Consider the following 19,541-nt stretch of genomic DNA (forward strand, 5'->3'; position numbering starts at 1 on the left):
GCTGCCCTGTGCATAGTACACACAGCAGCAGGGAGCAGACTATGGCAGCCAGGGCTTTAGTAGTGGTAACCAATCGGAGCCCCAGGATTACACTGCTGGGGCTCCAATCAGAAGCTGCCACTGCCACCAATGAAGAGGAGGAGACCCTGTGGCCACTGACGCCAATGAGAAGGGGAGGGTACCTTGTGGCCACTGCCACCAATTTAATACTGGGGGGTTGAGAGGGGCGGGACGGATGTTGACGAGCGGACCTGAGATAGAGATTCATTGTCATATACTCTCTGCTTTGAGCTTCACAGCCCCTTCTTCTGCTCTAGGTGACCGCTGTAGCATCCAAACAGGAGACCATTACAGCTGTCACTCAGAGGGGAGGGGCTATGAAGCAGCACAGTGCAGAGAGCACTTCACAGTGAAGCCACGCCTCCAGTGCACTTGAATAAAAGTTCATATTCACACTACTTCTGATAATAAAAGCTCCACAAAAGGTATGTTTGTCATGCTCTCCCCAGCTGCTACCTACGGCTGTCGTCAGATTAGTGTGGTCCCTTTTTAAGTTGTAAAAAAATGTAATTAAACCTAAAGAAAATCTGTCGATCGGATAGGTGTAGGGCAAACAGAACTGGACATCTCAGAAAACAGATGCCAATACACCTAGGCATTTACTGCTGGAACCTAATATTTTCATTAATTTCCTACTGACATCTATGAAGGTTCTTTAATTTGTGGGTACCAAGAAAATCCAGCTGGCACAGAGATTTTTTCCAATCCTTTGTTTTCAAGGACTTACAGTACAGACCAAAAGTTTGGACACACCTTCTCATTCAAAGAGTTTTCTTTTTTTTCATGACTATGAAAATTGTAGATTCACACTGAAGGCATCAAAACTATGAATTAACACATGTGGAATTATATACATAATTACTGCTTTGATTACTGCTTTGCACACTCTTGGCATTCTCTTGATAAGCTTCAAGAGGTAGTCACCTGAAATGGTTTTCCAACAGTCTTGAAGGAGTTCCCAGAGATGCTTAGCACTTGTTGGCCCTTTTGCCTTCACTCTGAGGTCCAGCTCACCCCAAACCATCTCGATTGGGTTCAGGTCCGGTGACTGTGGAGGCCAGGTCATCTGGCGCAGCACCCCATCACTCTCCTTCATGGTCAAATAGCCCTTACACAGCCAGGAGGTGTGTGTGGGGTCATTGTCCTGTTGAAAAATAAATGATGGTCCAACTAAACGCAAACCGGATGGAATAGCATGCCGCTGCAAGATGCTGTGGTAGCCATGCTGGTTCAGTATGCCTTCAATTTTGAATAAATCCCCAACAGTGTCACCAGCAAAGCACCCCCACACCATCACACCTCCTCCTCCTCCATGCTTCACGGTGGGAACCAGGCATGTAGAGTCCATCCGTTCACCTTTTCTGCGTCGCACAAAGACACGGTGGTTGGAACCAAAGATCTCAAATTTGGACTCATCAGACCAAAGCACAGATTTCCACTGGTCTAATGTCCATTCCTTGTGTTCTTTAACCCAAACAAGTCTCTTTTGCTTGTTGCCTGTCCTTATCAGTGGTTTCCTAGTAGATATTCTACCATGAAGGCCTGATTCACACAGTCTCCTCTTAACAGTTGTTCTAGAGATGTCTGCTGCTAGAACTCTGTGTGGCATTGACCTGGTCTCTAATCTGAGCTGCTGTTAACCTGTGATTTCTGAGGCTGGTGACTCGGATGAACTTATCCTCCGCAGCAGAGGTGACTCTTGGTCTTCCTTTCCTGGGGCGGTCCGCATGCGAGCCAGTTTCTTTGTAGCGCTTGATGGTTTTTGTGACTGCACTTGGGGACACTTTCAAAGTTTTCCCAATTTTTCAGACTGACTGACCTTCATTTCTTAAAGTAATGATGGCCACTCGTTTTTCTTTACTTAGCTGCTTTTTTCTTGCCATAATACAAATTCTAACCGTCTATACAGTAGGACTATCAGCTGTGTATCCACCTGACTTCTCCACAATGCAACGGATGGTCCCAACCCCATTTATAAGGCAAGAAATCCCACTTATTAAACCTGACAGGGCACACCTGTGAAGTGAAGACCATTTGAGGTGACTACTTCTTGAAGCTCATCAAGAGAATGCCAAGAGTGTGCAAAGCAGTAATCAAAGCAAAAGGTGGCTACTTTGAAGAACCTAGAATATAACATATTTTCAGTTGTTTCACACTTTTTTGTTATGTATATAATTCCACATGTGTTAATTCATAGTTTTGATGCCTTCAGTGTGAATCTACAATTTTCATAGTCATGAAAATAAAGAAAACTCTTTGAATGAGAAGGTGTGTCCAAACTTTTGGTCTGTACTGTTTATAGATATGACGCTAAGGGATTACACAGAATAGGAATGTCTACATTTTTACAATTAGAAGTTGGATCTGCTTTACATGACCTATCTTGCATGTGTGATACTGGATAAAAAGTTAGCATTTGTATGCTATTTAATGGCTGACTTTACATTTTCCTTCCTGTTTGCATCTAGTTTACTGTCAGCTTATTCTATCAGCTTTAATGTATATATGTGCTGTGATTTAGATTAATAACATCATTTATTGTATGCTTCAGGGGAAAAAGGCAGTGGACTCTCTGCATCGCCGGAACATGTCAGCAAGACTTCAAAGCTGTCTGGCTTGAAGGTGTGTCCATACAGTCCTTCTGGAGCTAGCACAGGAACACTCCCTACCTCACTCAACTTCTGTAAATCTCCCAAGCAGTTTAAATCCATGTGCCACAGGCCGCTATCCCCGGGTGAGCAAAGCCTAGCTGTGGTTGTGTTGTGATTTAACATGTGATTATCAGTCTCTCTCACAGCTAAGTATTACAAATTTTGTCCTTGCAGGGGAAGCTTATCATTCTTCAGAGCTTCATCGACATTGTGATCCTAGCGCTCCCCCAAACAGTCCAACAGGGCTCTCGTCACAACAGCCAACATCTCCTCACAGTCCTCCACCTCCACACCTTTCGTCAGCCACAGGCCTCTCTTCTCACACTGCACCATCTAAAGCCACTGTCTGTGCCTCCTCTGGGGCTCACAGAGGTAGTCATTTGCCAGGGTCCAGCCCATCCCTCCTCAAAGTCAATCCACCTCCGCCACCACTCTCTGCCTGCAGCCATCCCTGTAATGGGCATTGTAGTGGAGCAAATGCACTTCAAGGAGGAAACACCCTGGGGACCACTAACAGGTATATAGGCAAAGGGTACCCTGAATGCCGGTAATTGCCTCTATAAATGCTTTAGCTTTTTTGTGTATTTTCGAATTAAAATTTTTTCTTTTTCTTTTTTTATTAAATTATATTCTCATAATGTAAACTGAATGGGAAAGCACAATTGTTCTGCTTCACTGCAGTTTTTAAACTTAATGTTGTAGGGATGCAACCTGCAGAGGGCACAAATTTTCTAATGCTTCAAACTGCATGGCCACGCAACCTTGTGAAGCGGATGAGGGGCTGGGTGAAGATGAAGACAGTAGCTCAGAGCGCAGCTCATGCACTTCTTCCTCCACGAACCAGAGAGACGGCAAGTTCTGTGACTGCTGCTACTGCGAGTTTTTTGGCCACAACACGGTGAGAAGTCTATACATTTTATTTTTCTTCGTGAGATAAGTAAAATTTCTAGTAAAAAGAAATGCCCCCCTCAGTGATGAATAGATTGTTTTCTAATCCATTTTATTTTTTTTATTTTTTCAAGGGATGGCATTCATTGTATAGATCCAATGGGAGAGACCAGTTTTCAGGCAGTGAAAATGAATATGCTAATTAGACTACTTTCACACTTGCATTATTGTTTTCCTGTATTGAGATCTCAATACCGGAAAAGAAGTTTCCGTTTAGTCGTCATGCATTCTGCCGGATCTCAATACCGGAATTAACAACGCAAGTGTGAAAGTATCCTTAGCTCATGTCATCAACACAAGAGATGCCTATTAGGAGAATGACGCCTCTTTGGACCACAAAAAACCACAAAACAGATGTCTAGGGTTGTAGAAGTAGATTTACTAACATGGCTCTGCTCCAGTCAAAATATATTTGACGCTCCTATACATGTATAAATGGAAACTTGCTTGGCAGAGAACACTTTGTTTTAAACAGGGGTGGTCAAGGGGAGAAGTGCCTGGTGGCCGCGGCTTCTCCCTACCCTGCTCTGATTGACTGACAAGTCTTTCTCTATATGCAATTTGAAAGCTCCAGTGGAAGTTGAAATGTTGCATCTTGGATGACTAGAGGAATCATTGTTTAATTCCTTTATGAGGTATTATAGAAAATATTGTTTTTGTTTTTTTAATTTAAAGTGAACCTGTCAGGTGATTACATGACAGGAGCATATCGTAAAGGGAGAGAAGCTGAGCTCTGTGATATATAGAGGTTTATGTGATTTGGAGCAGGATTTCTGAGTAAAAAGCACAGTAGATCCTGCTGGGACTCCGAAGAGCGACAGTGAGAGTCCTGATTACCCCACCCACATAGGATGATTGACAGAAGTTTGTGTACAATCAATTTCTCTCCATCTATTGTATCCTGCTCTCAATTAGGGCAACAGAAATCACATGCCAGGTTCACTTTAAAACCATTCCAAACAGGCTATTAAAAGACCAAAATGGTAATCTAAGGTGCATCCTCCTGCCATTTGAATATGAATTTTTCTATATGAATGAATATTCAAAATAAAAAAATGTGATAAATTTCTTGTCTTTGAAGCCACCTCCAGCCCCAACTAGTCGAAATTACCCAGAGATGCGTGAGAAACTTCGATCACGTTTGACTAAGAGAAAAGAGGAGGTACCGCAGAAGAGACATGCTCCGGGGGAGCAGGCTGTGGACCATCGTGATGTAGATGAACTCCTTGACTTTATCAACAGCTCTGAACCTAGGAGCACTAGCAGCAACAAAGCAGCCAAGAGGGCACGACATAAGCTGAAGAAAAAGGTAAAAGGCCTAAGAGGAAGGGTTGCGAAGGCAAGGGGAAAAAACAAATTATTTTTACCCTTAACACAGGTAAAGGAGAGATGTCCTTCAGGAATTTTTGACTTATTTTCAAGTCAGAGGGTTATAAAACATCCCAGCCCCCCCCCCCCCCCCCCCCCCCCCAGGTGTGTAATAAAAGAAGCTGCAGTGGAAGGACAGGGGATTTATTTTAATAAAAAATAATTGCCACCATTGAAAAAAACACAATCATGCAGACTTATCAAATCTGGTGTAAAGGAAAACTGGTTTAGTTGCCTATTGCAACCAATTAATTTCCATCTACCATTTTTCAAGGTTGGTGTAAAAAATAAAAACTGATTGCCTATGGGAAACTAAGCCAGTTCTACTTTACACCAATTTTCATACATTTCCCCCTTTTTGATTTTAAAAAGTTGTGTGACGTAGTGGTAGTCATAATTATGTCTGCTTTTAGGGAGTTTAAAGGGTTTGGGGGTATATTACCTTCATGGGGTGTTTTAATCCTGTTGAAATTAAGGATATTATTGGATATTATCCTTTTTGTACATTTCACCTTTTAAGAAAACTACAAGAAAAAATTGTATTAAGAGCTATTAAGAGACAGCTTTGTGTGTACAAAAAAAGGCTGCAATTTTTTTTTTCTAAGGGTTCATCGCCAGTTTTGCGATCCACAAAACACAGATATTGGTTGAGATCTTGCCACCATTTTTCACTCCTTCACATATCTGCGAAACGGTGAAAAAAAGGACTTGTCCTAATTTTTTTGGGCGGAACTGACGGATCGGATGCGGACCAAAACCACGGTCCTTTGCTAGATGCCAAACTCAACAAATAAGTGACGGGTTGTTAAAAAAAAATCTTGGAAGAGTTATCATGAGTTGTTGAAGTCTGCGTTGCTTGAAGGGATTCTATCTCCACCATTGAGCGTATATAACTGCTCATATAATGTTGTAAGTCTCCTACATGGCTTTCTAACTATACCTCAATTTTTTTGGGAATATGGTAATGAGCTTGGAAAAGAGCCTAAGGGGCGGTACTTATCATTCGTGGAGCCCTGCCCCTCCCTCATCTTGTATTCTTGGTTCTATTCTTATGTTGCACACATACTTTTTCCAGATCACCTCTTTGGTCTGTATTACTCCCGACTCCTGAAGCCTTGGGTGAGTCCGAGTTAGACAGCGCAGAAAATATGAAGAAAGACGGCTTCAGATTCAATAAACGTCCTTTAAAACTTCTCCTTTATTTTGTAATAAATGATTCAGCAGACACATCCACTTTGTATACAGTGATTGTTAAACAATCACTGTATACAAAGTGGATTTGTCTGCTGAATCATTTATTGCAAAATAAAGGAGAAGTTTTAAAGGACGTTCATATTTTCTATTCTTATGGTTATAACGGCCTCTAGGAGACCTACAGAGCCATATGAGCAGTTATGTACGCTCAAAGGTGGTGACAGAATCCCTTTAAGTCTGTATGACAGTAATTTGCACCAAAGTATCAAACATTGCATGTTCTTTGACAGATTTGGTGCATCTTTTAACAATGGACACTCTTGTCTAGAGTTGTTACTCCAGTTTATATGTCACCCTCTACTGGAGTGAGACTGCGCCAATTCTGCACTAGATAAATCTGGCATACACCTACTCACCTAGCTAACCACATCAAGGTTTCCATCCACATTTCAAGAGTGGCATAAAAAGTGTCTAGTCATTTAGTCTTGTTTCATTAGATCTTCGGAGTTCAGAAGAAAATTCACTAAATGGAGGGAAAGTCATAAAATAAAAAACAGACCCGTTTCTCACAAAATAAATCTGCTGCGGTCCATCCCACCAGTCTTTCTATCCATTTAATGCATTGATGACATGCCTGCTAAGGCTACTTTCACATTAGCGTTTTTTCCATAGCATCATCACGACAGCATACAAGGAGATTAACCTTTCTCTGTTCCTGCCCCTACAGAGGTCAGGGGTCAAATACCCCCCTCCCACCACCAACACCAGTGTTTCCTGTCCGTACAGAGGACAGGGCAGAGAAAGGTCTCCCTGTATGCAGGGAGATGAAGCTAGGAACTACAATGATTTCTTTATTACCTGACAAAATTGCTGGCATCCTGCTATGGGGTGTTATGGGAATACTCACTCTGGTGATATCTAGGGCCTGCTCCCAGGGCGACGGCTCCCTCCTGGCCTACCGAGGCTTCAGCAGGGTTGCGTGCCCGGCGCCTGTGGCGCATATGTGGTGACGTCACGTCCGGCGCTCCGGAGTGACGTAGGCGGGGTCCGGCCCGGCTCAAAGCCGAAGCCCCGACATTCAATGGATGCTCCTGGCCTGAGAAGTCTGGGGCCCCTCACCTGCCTCTCCTGCTGACCCATCGGGGAACTGAGAGGGCAAAGTATCCTGCCGCGATTTCTGAGACGTACGCACGCTCTCCTAAGGAGACCGAACCACCACTGCCGCCATCCGTGAGTCCCCTCAGGGGGTGTTTTTGCATGGTCAGGGAGTCTGCTGTTCCCCATCTCCTGCGGCAAATAGGGGGGGGGGGAGAATATTGATCCTCCTGTATAAGGCTTACTGTTGGTCTTTAACTGCTTATCACTGGAGATAATGTTGTGGGTCTCCTCTCTATCTCTTGAGAGGCCCACTTTATGTGCAGATGTTACATTTGGGGGATTCCTCAGGCCTCTGGCTCCAGTGTACACCTCTCTGGATCCACCCCCCCCCTCTCCCTTCCTCTGACCGTCCCCTTATAGCAACCTTCTCCTCCTTTCAGGTGTCCAAGGAGACTCAAAAAAAAGGTCAAGAGATCCCTCAGATGTATTCTCTGTAATGGCAAACTTCCAGACAATTATCCCAAGAAGCTTTGCAAAAATTATATATAAAGAAAAATTGTACCTGACGAAGCACCCTCTTTGAAAGAGGAACTTAAATCTATGATACAGGATGAAATTCGATCTCTGCTGGCCCACCTATCCGCTAATCCCTCTGATTTACCGCAAACCAAGAGGAAGCGTGCTAGGTCACCTTCCTCTTCTGACTCTGAGGCCATAGCGGATGAGAGCGTCCATTCGGCCAAGTCATGGGAAGGGGGGGAAAGAGTCTCCGATTCGGACTCTGTGGACAGTGGCCGCAGATTCTATTTCTCTATGGAAGATATGTCCGACCTACTCAGAGCGGTCAGATCCATAATGAGTGTGGAGGACAACGTACCCACTCCATACAGGAAGAAATATTTGGAGGGTTAAGAGTTAAAAAAAAAAAAAACACGTGTGTTTCCCATAAACGAGAACATTAGAGACATGGTTTTGGAAGAATGGGCAGACCCTGAAAGACATCTGGGAGTCTCTACTTTTTTTAAGAACAGGTTACTATTTGATCCCGAAGAATCCAAGATCTTCAGTGAGATTCCCAAAATAGATGTTCAGGTTGCTAAGGTGAACAAAAAGAGATCCCTCCCATTTGAGGATGCCTCCCAGCTCAAGGATTCCATGGATCGTAAAGCCAACAGCCTCCTCGGGAAATCTTGGGAGGCTGCTATGTTTAATATTAAGACTAACATTGCGGCTACTTCCGTCACTAGATCCATGTTTCTTTGGCTGGGAGAATTAGAGGATCATATAAAGAATAAAACGTCTAGAGAAGAAATCCTCAATTCCCTTACTCTCTTAAATTCTGCTACTGCCTTCCTGGAGGACGCCTCAGCTGAGTCGGTCCGATACTCCACAGAGATGTGGCGCTTGCCAACTCGCCCAGACGGGCACTTTGGATGAAGTGCTGGTCCGGGGACAAGACTTCAAAATTAAAACTTTGCTTAATACCCTTTTCCAGGGAGTGCGTTTTCAACCCAGTCCTGGACAGAATTTTAGAAAAAGCCACTGACAAAAAGAAAGGGTTTCCGGAGGATCGTCCTTTCAGGCGCCGATTTCCCTTTCGCTCTTCCTCCGGTCAAGAGAAAAGCTACAGGGGGAAAGGGAAGTCGGGTTGCTGGAGTTACCCCAAAGGGGAAGAGGGGAAAGGTCAATCCTCTTCCCACCAGAAACCATCCGACAAACAATGACGCCGTAGTGGGGGGGAAGACTCTTAAGTTTCCTGGAGGAGTGGGAATCTATTTCTCAAAATCCCTGGGTCTCCAGAATAATCGGAACAGGTTATCAAATAGAGTGGTCTTCAAAACCCCCAAACAAATTTTCGCTAACATGTTTTCAACCCAACCTTTGGCAGGGAGTCCAAAATCTGACGAATGTAATCACTCCAGTTCCACTTCCAGAAAGGGGCCGGGGATACTATTCAACATTATTCCTAGTCAGGAAAAAAGAAGGCACATTTCGAACAATCATAAACCTGAAACCTTTAAACAAATGTATTCTTTACCCGAAATTTAGAATGGAAACCCTTGCAGCTACGATACCACTCCTAAACAAAGACGTCTTCATGTGTACAATAGACCTGCGAGACGCCTACTACCATATTCCTATTCACGTCGACTTCCAGAGTTTTCTTCGGTACGCAATCCAGGATGTAACAGGAAAAATTCATCATTTTCAGTTCAAAGCCCTCCCCCTCGGGATCTCATCGGCCCCATGGATCTTTACCAAAGTGGTGGTAGAGATGGTTGCTTTCGTCAGGAGAAAGGGACTTATGGTGGTACCCTACTTAAACGACTTTCTCCTGTTCAGCGAAGATCTCTATCAGATCAACTCGGATCTTAAATATTTTCTCTCCATCCTAAACAACCTCGGGTGGATTATAAATGAAAACAAGTCCATCCTCACCACCTCAAGAAAAGTCAGTTTTCTAGGCATGACCCTGGACTCCCGAAGGCGAGCGGTATTCGTACCTCAAGACAAGATCTCGACTCTTCAGCAAAAAATCTAATCCTTTCAGAAGAAAGAGGTCATGCTCAATCAGAGAAGCAATGAGTCTGTTAGGTCTGTTAACATCCTGTATCCCGGCAGTTCCCTGGTACCAGATTCACTTAAAACCTCTTCAGTCTTGGATCCTGGGCGTCTGGAACAGTCGTCAATCCTCCCTGGATCATCGATTTAATCCTACCAATTCGGGTACTTCAGTCCCTAAACTGGTGGAAGAATCACAAGAACTTATCCAAGGGGACTCCCTGGCAGAAAACTCCCCTAATACAAGTAGTAACGGACGCAAGTCTGTCCGGCTGGGGCGCAAAGGTAGGGGATCATCTTTTTCAGGGAATCTGGCCACAATCAATCAAATCCCAGTCGTCAAACTTCAGGGAACTGAGAGCAGTCTGATAGGCATTGAAAGCAGCAGAGGGAATACTACGTCTTCACCATATAAGAGTGCTATCAGACAACATCGCTAACCTCTCCCATCAAGGGGGAACGCGATCAACAACTCTTCAAACGCTGACAACGAAAAAAAAATAATGGGCAGAGCAGAAAGTGGCCTCCATCTCTGCAATTCATCTGAAGGGAACGCTGAACCTGAAAGCGGATTTCCTCAGCCGCCACAGGATCGATCATACGGAATGGTCCCTAAGCTCAGAGACATTTAGGTTGGTGGTAGACAAGTGGGGTAATGCCCGATGTGGACCTATTCGCCACCAGGGTAAACTCAAAGGTGGAGACATTCTGTTCCTTAAACCCCAGGGACAGACCTCACGCCTTGGACGCCTTTGCCATCCGTTTTCATTGGAAGCTATGCTATGCCTTCCCTCTGCTTCCTTTAATTCCGAAGGTAATCCAGAAAATTCACCAGGACAAAGCCACAGTAATCGTGATCGCTCCCCTATGGCCGAAGAGTTGCTGGTTTGCATCTCTCCAGAGATACTCCCTCCAGAATCCCTGGCCCCTTCCTATACGGAGGATCTACTCCATCAGGGTCCGGTTCTACACCCAAACCCACAGCTTCTGAAACTAGCAGCATGGATCCTGAGACCCAGACTCTAAAACGACAGGGCTTATCAGATAAGGTTATAACTACCTTGAAAGCCTCTAGGGGAAAAAAGTAACTTAAAATCTGGAAGCGCTTCTGCTCCTGGAGTGGCAAAAAATTGCCACACCTGCATAGACCCAACATTTAAAGAATCTTGGATTTCCTGCAACAGGGTCTCGACCTGGGGCTTAGACCCTCTCCCCTGAAGGTCCAAATCTCAGCCTTAGGCCCCATGCACACGGCCGTGTGCGGGCCGTGGAACCGCGGCCTGGATCCCTCCTGAGAGCAGGAGCGCACGGCGTCACTGGTTGCTATGACGCCGTGCGCTCCCTGCTGCCGGTACAGTACAGTAATACACTGGTATAGATCATACCAGTGTATTACTGTATTGCGGCGGCAGCAGAGGGCGCACGGCGTCATAGCAACCAGTGACATGGGCGCTCCTGCTCTCAGGAGGGATCCAGGCCGCAGTTCCACGGCCCGCACACGGCCGTGAACAACGGCCGTGTGCATGGGGCCTTAAGTTGTTTTTTTCGACCAAGTTATAGCTAGTCATCGTTTGGTCAGAAGGTTCATTAGAGCAGCTAGCAGACTTCGTCCAACAATCACCTCCCGTGTCCCCTCCGGGGATTTAAATACTGTCATTACGGGTCTCACTCTACCACCATTTGAACCCATTGCCGATTGTCCAATAAAATTATTGTCCCTAAAAACCACCTTCCTAATTGCAATAACCTCAGCCTGCAGATTAGGCGAGTTACAGGCTCTATCCGTTAGGGAACCTTACCTTCGTGTCCTGGATGATGGGATCATTCTCCGACTCGACCCAGGCTTTCTCCCTAAAGTTGTATCCAGCTTTCATCAGAGACAGGAAATTACTCTGGCTCCCTTTTGGCAACACCCCTCTAATGACAGAATGTCTTCCTTCCACTCTCTGAACGTTAGATGGGCAGTTCTAAACTATATATCTGCTACCGAAAACTTCAGAAAATCTGACAACTTACTAGTACTCTTTGCAGGAAAGTACAAGGGCCAGAAGGCCTCCTGGTCTTCTATGGCGAGATGGATCAAGGAAACCATTTGCCTGTGTTGCCAAATTCTAAATCTTCCATGTCCAGTCAACATTAGGGCCCATTCCACTAGGGCCATGTCTTCCTCTCAGGCAGAGCGAGCTGGCGCCTCCCTGGAAGAAATATGTCGAGCTGCCACTTGGTCTAGCATCCATACATTTATAATACACTACCGCCTGGATCTTTCCAGATCCTCTGATCTGTCCTTTGGACGGAAAGTCCTCCAGGCCGTAGCCCTCCCTTAACTGATATATTTTGTATATCTCCTTGTATGCTATCGTGATGATGCTATGGAAAAACCGGAATTAGACTTACTGGTAATTCAGTTTCCATGCGATCATCACGACGGCATGTTATTCCCTCCCTACATATATTTCAATTTTTGTTTTGTTTTGGAGGGTCTCCAGAAGGTATGAAGTAATACATTCTCTATTGTTCGTTGTTTTTTCATCACCGGGTTACTCTGTGTAATTTTGGAAGCATTGGTGTTGGTGGTGGGAGGGGGGTATTTAACCTGTTCCTGCCCCTACAGGGGTCAATCTCCTTGTATGCCGTCGTGATGATCTCATGGAAACTGAATTACTGGTAAGTCTAATTCTGTTTTTTACAGATCCATCATGGATCTGCAAAAACGCTTCCCTTACAATAATACAACCGAATGCATCTGTCATGAACAGATCCGGTTGTATTATGTCTTATATAGCCATGACGGATCCGTCATGGACACTATTGAAAGTCAATGAGGGACGAATCCATTTTGTATTGTCAGAAAAAAATAACTTGCATTGTGTGTCAGGACAGATCTGTCTTGCTCCGCACCACATGGCGGACAAAAAAACGCTGCAGGCAGGGTTTTGGTGTCCGCCTCAAGAGTGGAATGGTGACTGAACGGAGGCAAACTGATGCATTCTGAGTGGATCCTTATCTATTCGGGCAAAACTAATCTGTTTTCGACCGCTTTTGAGAGCCCTGAACGGATTTCAGAAACGGAAAGCCAACACGCCAGTGTGAAAGTAGCTTAAGGCCCGTGATCAGCGAGGCATTGTTGCAGCATAGTAAATATAGACTGATGAAGAGCACCCCCACTGGAGTGGCATCAAGTTTATCAGGTGAGGGTTTTTTGCTAAATATTACAAATATTATCAATGTACGCCCTTCCTTACTCGAGTCACCAAACATTTAATTATCTTCATTACAAACTGCCATCTTGGCTCCTTCAACCTATTTGATCTTGTCTGAGGAATTTGCAAAGTGTGCGGGTTCCTTTTTTTCATTAGTTTAAATCCAAATAATGCATTTACAAAAATCTGATTCTAAATTATAATCTATATTTTCCATAGGAGAAGGCACTTCAGGAGGCTGGTGGCCAGAAATCTTCTGATGTTTATTGCTCAACTGTTGAAGAAGCTGAAACGCCATCTTCTGGGGAAAAGTTACTTCAGTGGCCTCAGCTTGAGTTAGAAAGGGTGAACAGCTTCCTGACCAGTCGGCTTGAAGAAATCAAGAATACCATCAAAGACTCAATTAGAGCCAGCTTTAGTGTCTATGATCTGAATCTTGATGTCAATGACTTCCCTAAAAAAGCAGCAGTGCTGGAACAAAAAAACCTGTTGTCACACCTCAATGGTTCTTCTGATCTCCAAGAGATTGATCTTGATCTTACACCTCTTACTCTCAGTGTCTCTAAGAGTCAAGAAGCAAAACTGTCAGATGATGATGTCAACCTTTCTTCCCAATCTGCAGAAAATGGTGGTGTTAAGAGGTTAAGTGCTGTACCAAATCTCTCTCGCATGATCTGGGTTCAATCTCAAAAGAACTCTGAATCAGGACAAAGTCCGGACATATGTGGCTCTGCACCAAACAAGGTTCTTTCCAGTTCTGAAAATCAGAGACTTCTGGCACAGTCAGTAACTGGCAGTCGTGTAAAGAAGAGCAAAAAGCAAAGCCTCCAGACACGAAAGTGTGAGCCTTGTAATGGAGAGGTTTTACTGGCCACGATAACTTCACAAGGAACAAAAGCCCAAGAGAGGCCCTTACTTGATAAAATAGAGGACATTTCAAGACAAGGACCAGACACTGTGAATTGTGTTAATTTTAGGCCTGAAAAAGATAAGAATGAATCTGGTGGATCTGAGAGGACTGATGTAAAATCCAGTAGTGGTAGTAAAAGCAAATCCAGGAAAAGCAAGAACAAGATGGATAAACCCAATATCTCAGTTGGTGTGTTGTAGCAATTTCCCAGTATCTAACTTGTTGTTTTTTTTTTTTTTTCTTTTTTTTTTTTTTCTGACATGGCTTTATATTTTTCACCCTTTAGGATGCACCTAGGTTTTAGAGGGGGGAACATCTTCTATTTGACCGCAGCTGAAGCCTGATTTTGGCCTTGACTATTTGACCACCGAAAGCCTATAACTGTCAATTACAGAGGATGGCAGTTGTATTATGTTCTGTGCATCATGCCACTGCTGCTCAATGGTTAAATTGTCAAGGATATATCAGACGTCAGCCTAGTAGACAACAGTTTCATTTCAGCAGTTCTATACAACTGAATATTAAATATAAAATACTGTCCTTCTGTAGCCGTCAGAGATAAATAACCCATTGTTAGTTTACTGCAGCTGTAAGGGAAAGATGCCATCTGTTAGTAGAATTGGGATATCTGTATGGCAGCTCTGTCGTTCTTTTGATAGCCAAAGATGCACAGAGAAGAGCATTGCACTTATCAGTGTGGTGCTTCAATTGAGTCACTCACTCCCTTCCTTCTCTGGCCACAGTGATGGTCTGAGAAAGTCAAGCAAGGTTGTTTCCATACTAAGAAAGAAGTTTAAGGAGCCATGACAGGAAGAAAATATATGGAGTAATAAAAATCATAGAATATTTACATATATGCTGTTTAATATATGATAAAAACATCTTGATGGTGGTGGCCCTTTAACTCTTTCAGTACCGGGCCACTTTTCACCTTAAATCCCAGGCCCATTTTTAGCAAATCTGGCGTGGTAATAACTTTGGAACGCTTTTACTTATCCAAGCCATTCTGAGATTGTTTTCTTGTGACACATTGTACTTCATGACAGTGGTAAATTTGAGTCTATATATGTTACCTTTATCTATAAAATAATCCACAAATTTGGATAAATTCACAATTTTTCTAAATTTACATTTTTCAAATTTTAAGGGCTCATGCACACAAACGTATTTTCTTTCCTCTTCCATTCGGGGGTTTTTGCGGACCTTATGTGGAACCATTCACTTCAATGGGGCTGTAGAAAATACAGAAGTTACTCCGTGTGCTTTCCGTTTCAGTTTGTCCGCATGGCCGTTCCACAAAAAAGTAGTACATGTCCTATTATTGTCCGCAAATCACGATCTGAGGCCCCATTCTAGTCAATGGGTCCGCAAAAAATACGGAACACATCCGTATTTCACCCGTATTTCTCATCCGTCTCATTGGGGGACACCGGCTTTGACCATGGGTATAGCTGTTGCCACTAGTAGGCAGACACTAAGCACACAAAGTGTAAGTTCCTCCCTCTTCAGCTATATCCCTTCCTGCATGGATGAAGCTAATCAGTTTTAGCTTAGTGTCTGTAGGTGGCAGACCTTCCTGCGTTGCAGGTCTGCTGATTTTACTAATTTTGTCTCTTTTTTTTCTAGCGGGAAGCTTCAGGCAGTCCGGGTAAAAACTGCCTGCACTCCTACCCAGGAGATGGGAGACCAGGGGGTCACCCAAACCCCCTGCTCGTTCCCGCTCTCTAAAAGAAAAGGAGTACCAGAGGTCCCTGTAAAAACCTCTGTCTCCCACCAGCAAGCGCATCACCACGCCCCAACGAAAGTCCCCTCTGTTTCCGGTGTAGCATACCTCACCAAGGGGCCGCAAACTAAGGTGGTGATCCAGTTGGAGCCACGGGGGCAGAAGACTTTGGACAGGTGAGTAGGAGACTGCCCACAGTGCCCCCTCTAGTATCCTCTCCTCCCCCCATGTGATGATCGTCCTAGGTACTATGGGTGGTAATGGGAGCCTGGTAAATGTTTTAAATGGTACCTGGTGCAGGGCTCAAAGGGCAGCTCCTGCTGTCTGGCCACACGCGTGGTCCTTGGTCCGGCGTCGTCGTCCTCATCGCCGTGTCCACAGGGCCATTGGTAATTGAGGCCCCGGTTCCATTTGGGGCCTACAACTGGGGGCTTACTTTTCCACAGTGGCTGAACGTGTCGGGGAGAGCACACACTAAACAACCACTACCCTATCTGGGAAGGGTTTATATAAATCACCAAAATAAAACCTTTTAAGGCTAATAACCTCACTTAACTTTTACTATCATTAATATAAAACCTTACTAGTTATAAGCAAATGTGAGCAAAAGAAAGGAAGTTAAAACTATCTAATGTCCTGTTAGTTCTAAGGCAAATTTGCTATAAATGCAATGTCGGTCGGGGGCGCACTCCCCATACCGTTACACACTAGAACTCTGTATTGGCAGACCAATTTGCCTTAGAACTAACGACATTAGATAGTTTTAACTTCCTTTCTTTTGCTCACATTCGCTTATAGTAAGGTTTTATATTAATGATAGTAAAAGTTAAGTTTTAATAGCCTTAAAAGGCTTTATTTTGAGAAGAGGAGAGGGGGCGAAGTTTCCTCCTGAGTTCCACTTCCTGGCCAGCGCATCTGCTGGGGCAGCCGGGGCCATTATTAATTGAGGCCCTGGCTTCTGTGCGACCTACCCCTGCAGGGCCCCCCCGCGGCTTACTTTTTCCCTGGCCAGCGTCTGGGCTCAGCCAGGGATGCGGATGTGTGTTCTGGTGGGCGGGGCCTGACGGCCACTGAGAGGCAGCAGCATTTTTGGGGGCAGAGCTTCTGTTTGCCCTGACACCAGTGTCAGAGCAGAGGGAGAGTGTGCTCCACCCACTTCCGTGATTTAAAGCACCTGGCAGGACGCTGATGGTGTTGGCTGCTTGGAGGGACACAGGCTGGGTACGTTTTGTTTGTCCCTTCTGGCGGGGCCTAACCTATCCATTTGCCTCATTGGGGTGACAGGGGTGTCATTATGTCTGAACCCAGGCCCCATGTCCCGAAGCAGGCGGTCCCTTTGGTGCCTCATTTTGCCTGCGCAAAATTTCCATTCCCTCAGTCAGACTCCCACTGCTTTGTGTGTGCTGCGCCGCCATCAAGTGGCTCGGCTCCGGACCCATTGCTTCCCGCTGCCCAACCTACGGAAGAACTGGAATGGGTGTGTTCCCTGTCTAGGGTGGTACAGAATGTCTCCAATACCAACAAAGCTATTGTGAATATATTGGGGCGTTTGTCAGCAGAAGACGGGAGACCAGCGGGTCACCCAAACCCCCTGCTCGTTCCCGCTCTCCGGAAGAAAAGGAGGACCAGAGGTTCCCGTAAAAACCTCTTTCTCTCCCATTCCATTGGGGGACACAGACCATGGGTATAGCTTAGGCCATTACTAGGAGGAGACACTATGCAAATAAGAAAAAACAGCTCCTCCACTGGCTATACCCCCATGCTCCAACAGGAGGACCTCAGTTTTAGCTTAGTGTCGGTTAAGGAGGTGACACTCCTGCAGGATTGTCCCTGTATTTTATTTTTTCTACTCCAGTTTTTTTTTTTTTTTCCCTCAACAGAGGATGCAGGGTCGAATGGATGTCCCTGGCTACCTCCATTTCCCCCCCCCCCCCCCCCCATAAGATAAGTGGAACCGGGATTGACCTGCAGCTCCAGGGTCACCTACCCTCTATCCAGATCACTGCCACTCCTTGTGCCAGCTGACTGAAGAGGTAAACCCTACTGGTCTGGAGCAGAGGGTGAAGACTGCAGGACGCAGATAAGTACATGCGGCTCTCCTGCAACCCCCCCCCCCCCCCCCCGTGCTCCCTGTGTAACACTGTTTCTTAGGGCTTGCCTGTAGATCAGGGAGGAGTGGCTATTCCTCTTTTTACTCCGCAGCACTAGGCTGCTGCGCCCCTTAGTTCTCACCCGTTCGGCTCGGTGGGCCCATTAACCCCTGCACCTCTGGCGTTGGACCCCATTTTGGGAGCCGGGGTCTGCCTTTTCAAATGTCCCGCGCGGGTTTCGTGCGATCTGCGACACGACTGCGGGGCGGAGCCTATCACGTCAGCTCCATCGCTTCCGCTTTGCCTCAGCGCTTCTCCACGCGTGGCTGCTCCTCACAGTTTGCGGTAGGACAGATTTTGCGTTCTGCAAAACGGTAGGAGACCCTGACTCCGAGATTGTCACCATCATGCCAAAACCTGGGGCCTCCCAAAAATCGAAGGCGGCAACTCGGGCCCCACTGGGACCCTGTAAGGTATGCTGCTTGCCACGATCGGTCACAGGCTCCTGTGACTCTTGACTTGCCTCGGGACAGGATCATCCTCCTCCTCCCCCAAACCAGCCCAGTCCCCCTTCCGCCCCTTTGGCGCCCGCAGAGCCCTCCTGGGCCTCGGCCATAGCTAGGACGGCCGCGGACTTAGCCCAAGTTTCGCGTGCCACCATGGCCTTTATGGAACGCATGGCGGCCACGGATCCTGTGGTCAGCACCCTCCACCTCCCGGTCCCCCCCACAGAGGACGCTCGACCGTTAAGAAGGCAGCTTACACAGCAGAATCCCTCCTCGGATGACTCTGCTTCTTCCCCTCGCCTGGAGGCGTGTTCAGACTCTCCCCCTCGCAGGGACTACAGGTCTAAAGGGGAAAGGTCCAGCTTGGACGAGGACACAGAGCTGGAACCATCGCCTAAGCGGTCCACCATGGTGGCAGACCTGATCATGGCGTTCTGTGACAACTTTTGACATCCAGGGGGAACCTCCTTCCTCTAGTAGCCAGGAATTCCCACTGTTCCATTCCAGGAAACCAGAGGCAGTCACTTTCCCCATTCATGGCGAGTTCGCCAAGGTCCTTTCTAAGGCCTGGGAGCACCCTAATCAGCGTTTTTCTGCCACAAGGCGCATGGATACTCTTTATTCTTTCCCCGGCAGAAAACGTGCAGCAGTGTGCTTCACCTCCTAAGGATGGATCCGGGACAGTGGTCTCTCTGCATCCGGATGTATTCGAGGACGTCTGTCGCCGTTGGGGCCGCCCCCGGACGTGGACTTGATGGTGTCCAGGCTCAACAACAAGGTTCCCACGTTCCTGGCCTGAGCTCGGGATCCAGAGGCGTACGGGGTGGACGCTCTTGTGTCTCCGTGGCAAGACCTTGCACTCCTCTGTCTTCCCACCACTGCCTCTACTCCCAAAGGTTCTTCGCAGGGTCGCGGCAGAAGGAATCCTGACCATCCTCATCACCCCCGATTGGCCTCGCCGCACCTGGTTCTCGGAGGTCACCCGGATGCTGGCAGACGTTCCGTGGCCTCTTCCTCTCAGGGAGGACCTTCTGTCTCAAGGACCGCTCTTCCACCAGAATTTACAGCCAGTTTGTTTAACGGCGTGGCTCTTGAGACCACTATCTTGAAGAAGATGGGGTTCTCGGACTACCTCGTGAAGACCATGATCAAAGCCAGGAAGCCAGATTCCTCCCGGATATATTATCGTACCTGGAAGGCCTTTCTTGCCTTTTGCGAGAAGATAGGC

The 19,541-nt window shown here is 46.2% G+C and overlaps 1 protein-coding gene across 2 annotated transcripts in view; it reads left to right on the top strand.

Moving 5' to 3' along the window:
• The window catches only part of FAM193B (family with sequence similarity 193 member B), a 61,256-nt gene that overhangs the window by 20,478 nt on the left and 21,237 nt on the right, over positions 1-19,541 (top strand). The window contains exons 4-9 of one of the 2 annotated variants that reach the window (XR_006387659.1): positions 2,612-2,794; positions 2,886-3,228; positions 3,414-3,609; positions 4,741-4,968; positions 13,304-14,183; positions 15,621-15,893. Coding sequence is in view for 1 of the 2 variants with exons in the window: in XM_044277716.1 (XP_044133651.1) it covers positions 2,612-2,794; positions 2,886-3,228; positions 3,414-3,609; positions 4,741-4,968; positions 13,304-14,183 (1,830 nt within the window). In the remaining variant the exon portion in view is untranslated. The remainder of the gene's footprint in view (positions 1-2,611; positions 2,795-2,885; positions 3,229-3,413; positions 3,610-4,740; positions 4,969-13,303; positions 14,184-15,620; positions 15,894-19,541) is intronic. The other variant, XM_044277716.1, reaches the window with a different exon arrangement.

Source organism: Bufo gargarizans, chromosome 2, assembly GCF_014858855.1.
Source record: "Bufo gargarizans isolate SCDJY-AF-19 chromosome 2, ASM1485885v1, whole genome shotgun sequence".
Taxonomy (NCBI): Eukaryota; Metazoa; Chordata; class Amphibia; order Anura; family Bufonidae; genus Bufo; species Bufo gargarizans.